The 6,864-nt window shown below is 38.8% G+C and overlaps 1 protein-coding gene across 1 annotated transcript; it reads left to right on the forward strand.

The window, feature by feature from the left end:
- Positions 1 to 3,213: 3,213 nt before the first annotated feature.
- On the forward strand, positions 3,214 to 6,508 carry pnmt (phenylethanolamine N-methyltransferase). Its single transcript, XM_014992220.2, has 3 exons — positions 3,214 to 3,635; positions 3,911 to 4,121; positions 4,972 to 6,508. The coding sequence occupies exons 1-3, from the start codon at positions 3,461 to 3,463 to the stop codon at positions 5,408 to 5,410; spliced, it is 825 nt and encodes a 274-aa protein (XP_014847706.2). The 5' UTR covers positions 3,214 to 3,460; the 3' UTR covers positions 5,411 to 6,508.
- Positions 6,509 to 6,864: the final 356 nt, after the last annotated feature.

The raw sequence follows: 6,864 nt of genomic DNA on the forward strand, positions 1-6,864 counted from the left end.
AATTACTTTGTAATTGAAAAAAAAAAAACTCTTGGAGGATGAAAATACCTGTGACTGGTGCAACGGTTCACCCAACAACTCAGCAATGCCACAATGCAATGCTTCAGATTAAATAACATTAAAGTTTAAGAATGGTCCAGTCAAAGTCTTAAATTCAACAGATTCTGTATCTTCAAAAGACCTTCTGGTGTAACCGCAGTGAAAGGTGTTTCCACTAAATGTTACTTCAGGAAGGCTGAATGCAAATCCACGAAAACACTTTCTTAAAACTTTGTAGAAAAACTGTAAAACTGTATTTCCCCACTCCCCCGTTAAGTTCTACATTGTGTTGTTCTATCAGAAAAAATGAAGTTTGCAAAAGTACTTTGCACTGAACCTCAAGTTTGTTTAGATTACTTAAATCTTTAGTCTCAAAGTTTCCACCACCTTTTCACACTTCTAGCTTGCCGTATTTTTGTTTTAAACAACTTTTCCCTCTCAAAAGTGCACTTATGCTCGCTGAAATAAACTTTAAAATAAAGTCAGAACCTCAGGCCCGTCATCCTGATTAGTTCTTTTAGAAACTGGCCATCTTTCATTTCCTCTGTGTGGCGATGAAGAAGTCAAATTGATCAAAGTTTCGTGTGTACCTGCACCATCCTGCTGCGGCTACATGAAAAGTAACCCGGAGCAGGGTTGACTGACACAGCTGAACCCCCCCCCACCCACTGCCCCTGGGACCACAGATAACTAAATTGGCTCCACTGGCTCTGGTTAAATGTGTGTTATTCCATTATATGAGCCCTGCTCCTTTTTTCTGCTCCCTGCTTTTACCCTTTATCTGTTCTTCTGTGATCCTCTTTGCTCTTTTATCTCTTCATCTGACTCATGGGAAGGAACTGCCCTGCACCTTTCTGCTGCCTCTTTCTAATCTACTAACTGCATTTGTTTATGAAGGTCCGCGTCCGTGTGACTGCGCACGCAGCCAAGTCGTGCGTTCTTCTTGCACAAAGTTTACCTGCAGGTTTGTCCATTTTGATGCTGGATTGGTTGGTAATTTTCTTTGTTTTTAAGCCTCCTTTAGAATGAGATCATTCATTTATCTGTAATTATGTGTTCATATATTCATCATTACTTGTTCTCTGATCCCCTGAATACAATCAGTCTTAACACTGAATGTGAACAAACAGAAATGTATCACACCTGCTTACGAAGAATATTCATAATATAAAGATGAATACATTTGCAGTGGAGTGGTGAAATATACATTTTCTGAGACTGTGTACTTAAATTTGCTCCATGAACAAATTGGAGCAAATTTGTTCATGGAAATGAACAAATTTCTTATTTCAACCTCTTATTAAATCACAGGTTGTGATTTAATAAGAGTTATAAGTTAGTGTTCAATAATAGGGTAACTTACAGATCTATGCTCACTTTGATCATTATGCTTGACAGTTCATCATCTTCAGATATGAACCCTCATTTGACAGCTCCAAACATACTTCCTATTGCGAAATATTTCAATTTCTGTCTTGTCCCACATTAAAACTGGACCAAGATTCAGCTTAGTGATGAATGCAAGGCGTGATTTATTAAAAATAAAAACTTGGACTTATCAAGCAGGTGGTATGTCAGGAAGAGAGCAAGTCAACACGGTGAAACCAGAGAGGCAACAGGAACAGAAGAGAGTTACTGAATGAGGAGCAGCAGAGGGCTGAGGCACCCAGGGAGACAGAAAAACACAGCAAAAAATAATTTCTTTAACATAGAGAAATAAAAAATTAATGCAACTAGAGCAAAATAAATGCTCAAGAAACACGGAGCTAAATAACAAAATGCAGGAATAACTCAAAACATAAAAACCGGATCATTGTGAAAAAAATTGTCTCCAGAAGAGTATTGGCCATCTGGTTGAAAGGTGCCAGGCTAGAAGCAGGGGCTTTTTTCTTGGCCAAGGTCAGTAAACAGTGCTTTACTGTGGACAGTATTCCATCAGAAAACAGCCAAAATGGTTTAGGAATAATCAAATCTCAAATCTGAATACATGAGTTGTGTAATCACTTCACTCTCCAAAAACAATGATTCAAGACGACGATTAAAGATTTACAGCAAATGTTTCAACGCAACGTGTTAATACAAAAATCAGAAATGATTGAGTAGTTTTAAAGTTAAGTATGAAACAAACATAATAAATCTTAGCTTGAGCCAGCTGTGTATCTGTTTTACAGAATCTGAGCATTTTCTCAACTGTTTGTTTTTTCCTAAAGTAACTATGCAGGTGGGAACAAGGCTGTAATAAAACTGCCACGGGGGCAGAACTAACACCCCCATTCTCAGCCCAGATGAGGTAAAACTGACCAGTTACACTGATAATAACTGAAAAAAATCAGAGCAACCATACTGTTCCTGGTGAGAAATACCATTTGTGTGTGGAAAAGTTCTGTCCAAACCAAACATCAAGGGGAAGGGCTGGCATGTCCTTCCCCTTGATGTAAAAGGTAGAAAGTGTGTTTTTTTTGTTTGTTTTTTTGTTTTAGAAGTATAGATATAAAGAATGAGAAACTTGACATTCTTGAGAAATGTTTTGGTCTTTTGTGGTCTAATATTTGTATTGTTATGCTAATGACATTCAAATATATTTCTCTTAAACATATAACCTCTGTTGAGCAGAACAAAGAAAGCAGAGGCTGTGAAATAATTTTCTTACCTTAAATGAAAACAAGATGGAATATTATTGAATTTTGAAATTATGTTGCTTTTTTCATGTTAATCTGACACCTTTGGCCTTCAAGTCCTCATCAAACTGCTTGGTTAGCTGATGAGACCAGACTTTCCCTCTCAGTCTTGTAGAGTTGGAGAACATTTGCAAGGCAGCGTGTGCAAATATTGCCAAGTCAAGATGTGGCATGTTGATAGACAAAGAAGAAATCAAATTCAAACATGTTCTAAAAATCTACCTGTATAGATCATGGCTTGAAAATACATGTGCAATGAAGTTTTAACTTTTTTCAGTGATTTAAAAAAAATAAAAATAACAGATGCACACTGTTTGGTGTTGTCAAATGTATTTGCATCAAGGAGAACTTACTGTTTATTCTACATATTGTACCTGAATATCAAATATAATGTCTCACTGAGAAAGAAATGAGCGATTTGTCTTATGAAGGTACATCCTAGACTGCAGAGAAGGACCTGAAGGGCCATAAGAGTACTGCATTAATGGGTGTCGTGTTGGAGAAAAGCCCCTGATATGATGGCATCAATGCTGCAGGGCAGAAAACAGAGCAAGTGAACAAATGCTATCAGCATTGGCCAAAAAGAAAACAAACAGGATCGCTATCTCTGCAAGAGTGGCCCGAAGCACATACGCACACATAATAGCACAGATACACCGACACACGCAGGTATAAAAGTCAACGTTCAAGCGGCAGCAGCACACCTGAACACTGACCTACTGCAAAGACAGAGGTGAGGAAACATGATGGAGGAAAAGGGGAAAGAAAACGGCATAGCAGCTATGGCAGCCTGCTACCAGAAATTTGATCCCGCAGCATATTTGCAGTACAACTACACTCCACCACGCGCTGATTTTGCAAGAAAAGACAGCATCGTGCCTTGGAAACTGGACTGTTTACACAGAGCTTTCACCGAAGGTAATATGTTTGTCATAAAGTAATTTCCATAGAACGGATGTGCTACCATCTCACTATAACCAGTAACTTTTGTGTACTGTCAAAAGTTTTAGTGCAGCGTCTTTGTATTTTTTTTTTGTCCGAATGGAAACACTCAAGTGAACCTGTTGTTACGGTTTGATCAGAGCTTACCTAAAATCATATCTGACGTGTTTAAGAAATGTTGAACTTTTGTGCTACTCTAAAGCGTCTCTGCTGCAACTTTACTTCTTTTTTCTTCTCCCCATTTCTCCCAGGGGATGTGAGCGGTGAACTCCTGGTGGACATCGGATCAGGTCCCACTTTTTATCAGGTGATGAGTGGCTGTGAAGTTTTCAACAAACTGATCCTGACAGATTTCTTGGAGATCAACCGACGGGAGCTGCGGCGCTGGCTTCAGGATGAGGGAGGATGCAGCCTGGACTGGACTCCCTACCTGGAGCATGTCTGCAAGCTGGAGGGCCGACGGTATGAAAGTGTCTTGATAAAAAGAAATGATTTGCATATTTTGACAGACTACTACCTCAAATTTAAATGCGGCAGACCAGCACAAAGTAGTGCATTGTAAGGAACTGAAGGGAAAAATGGTTGTCAAACTCAGAGAAACTCTGAAAGTGTGCTATTTATATGTATGTAAAGCATATTAATGTGTCGGAATGGTCCAATCAAAGTCCATTCCAATTGAGAATGTGTGTTAAGACTATAAATCGCGCTCACAGATGTTCAGCATCCTTTTGGACTGAGCTTTAGGAAATTTACAAATAACCCTGGCCAACAGTTTTGGGCATTAGATGTGCCAAGATGGTAGAGACGTATCCCAAAACACTTATTTTGGGACTGAATACAAATACAAAAGTGCTTTGGATATTTTTTCTTTCCACTTCAATATGATGCACCACTTTGAGTTGAACTATAAAATAGTAAAATACCATAAATTTGTGGTTAAAATTTGGCTAAATACGACTGAACAAAAGCATCCTCACAGGGTGATGCTACCAGTAGCAAGGAATTGTGTGCATAGGGTAACTTTTAGCTTAATTATTGTGCTACTTTAACATAGAGAGGGGTGCTAAAAACCTGAATAAAACTCATGTTTTAACTTCTAGTACTGTCAAGTTTTACAAAGTCCTGCTAATGATCCAATAATTTGACTTAAGTGTTTCGAAGCAGTAGAACAATGAGTCACGGAGTTTGGGTCTCTCCTCTAACACGTATAATCACGATAAAACACATTCAAGGTGTCTGAATACTTAAACGACACTCTATTTGTTGCCTGATTGCATGTAAGTTGATGATTGTTCAGCGCTGTTTTTACCAGGTCCTCAGCTTGGCCTGAGAAGGCTAACCGGCTGCGTCAGGTCGTGTCGGACATCCTTCCGGTTGACGTGCACTGTTCCCAGCCTGTGGCTCCGGACTCGCTTCCGTCAACCGGGGCCGACTGCCTGGTGTCCTGCTTCTGCCTGGAGAGCGTCAGCCCCGACCTCCCCGCCTTCACCAGGGCGCTGGGTCACATCGGGAAGCTGCTTCGTCCCGGAGGCCACCTGATGCTGATCGGAGCCCTGGGAGAGAGTTATTATTTCGGTGGTCCAGGGGTGAGGATCCCCGTGGTCCCCCTGAATGAAGCCCAGGTCTGTGAGAGTTTGAGGGAAACCGGTTACACCCTGATCAGGCTTGAAGTCTACACTCTGCCTCAGGATATGCGGGTTGGAGTCGATGATGTGACTGGGGTGTTTTTCGTAAAGGCGAAGAAGGATTAATTGAGGTCACTGGCATTTGCTGCTTATTAGTCAAATATAAGTTGAGCAGTCAAATAAATTCACACTCGTTTTTTTTTTCTTTGAATGAGAAGTTAGTTTAAATGTAATTGGAGAAAGAATTTATCCTCCAAAGTAAAAATGTTTTCCAAGTTTCTCGGGCTTTAGCTGTGAGGAACGCAGTTAAAGACTGACCCCTAGTGGTGAAATACGGCTACTACAGCTGACACAGAAACCTCTAGTAGTCAAAACATTTTGTCATTTGTAAAAGTTTTATCTATCTATTCTATGTTATATCCTTATAAAAATAAAACAACAATGTCTGTCTTGTTCGCTTATATAAATATGCTCTATATATGTTTATATATTATATTGAGAAAGCATAACATGATGTGAAAAGCCTAAAAAATATATAATTTAGAGCAAAATATTTTAAAAAAAGTATGTTTTACTCATCTGTGTGGTGAAATTTATCTGCATTTCTGGTGTGTGATGTTGTGCAATTGGATAAATTAAGCACTAGATGTCACTTTACGGCTACTTATACCTGTAAGTCAAACTCAAACAATGAAGACTAATGGGAGCCTACGGTACTTCCTGGTGTGATCACTCCTGTTCCACCTACAGACCCACAGTCAGTACGTAACAATCCTGAAGTGCTGGAATACAGACAGACAGAAAGTGACTGCACTTCTTGTTTTCCTTCACCTCTTATCCAAAAGGCTTCTTCAGATTGTCACAATGGCTTTGGATTATTATGTCGTTTTGGGATCATAAGTTCCTGACCTACTGCATCCTGAGTTCCTGGTCCAGAAAAACGTGAAATATTTCACATGTTTCAAAAAGTCAGTGGTTGTAGAACCATCTGAGAAAGAGCTAAGACTGCAGCATGGCATACTGAGATAAAATCTTTACTTCACTGTAGATTTCTTCTGGTTTGCCATACTTAAGTGTTTTAGATCAGGGGTTTTGAACTCATGTTCATTTTGGCCCATGTCAAAAATCTGAATGTTCTTAAAGGGCCAGTTGTGCCAGAATGTATTCATAAAACCAATTCAACTGTAAAAATATCAATAAAAAGCTTTTTGTCTCAGCACCCAATAAGTGTTTCTTAAAATAAAATAATAGTCTTTTTACGTTCTGATTGAACGTAAAAATCCTGGATATTAAAAATATCCAGGATTAAAATAACCTGGATATTAAAAATAAAAAAAAAGAATTTGTGGGTTTTTTAACAACCAAAATCACAGATTTTGTGCCGCTATTTCATAAATATTTGTGAAGAATTTTTATGATATTTGTACTAATGTGTGATGTTAAACACATCTTTTTATTAATGGCCATATCGATTGCGGTCTATAATTTGACATCAAGTAAGGCTGAGGCAGTAGTCACTTAAGCCCAAAGATTTTGGCTAATTTTGAGAAACAATTGCAGTAAAAATCAGAGAAAATGTG

Source organism: Poecilia mexicana, unplaced genomic scaffold, assembly GCF_051168715.1.
Source record: "Poecilia mexicana isolate PSO_F unplaced genomic scaffold, ASM5116871v1 scaffold_19, whole genome shotgun sequence".
Classification (NCBI taxonomy): domain Eukaryota; kingdom Metazoa; phylum Chordata; class Actinopteri; order Cyprinodontiformes; family Poeciliidae; genus Poecilia; species Poecilia mexicana.

Excerpts from the sequence above, each read along its gene's own strand:
- pnmt (XM_014992220.2), top strand. The coding sequence starts at position 3,461 with ATGATGGAGGAAAAGGGGAAAGAAAACGGCATAGCAGCTATGGCAGCC. Across the intron at positions 3,636-3,910 it reads ACACAGAGCTTTCACCGAAG|GGGATGTGAGCGGTGAACTC; the intron begins GTAATATGTTTG and ends CATTTCTCCCAG. Across the intron at positions 4,122-4,971 it reads TGCAAGCTGGAGGGCCGACG|GTCCTCAGCTTGGCCTGAGA; the intron begins GTATGAAAGTGT and ends TGTTTTTACCAG.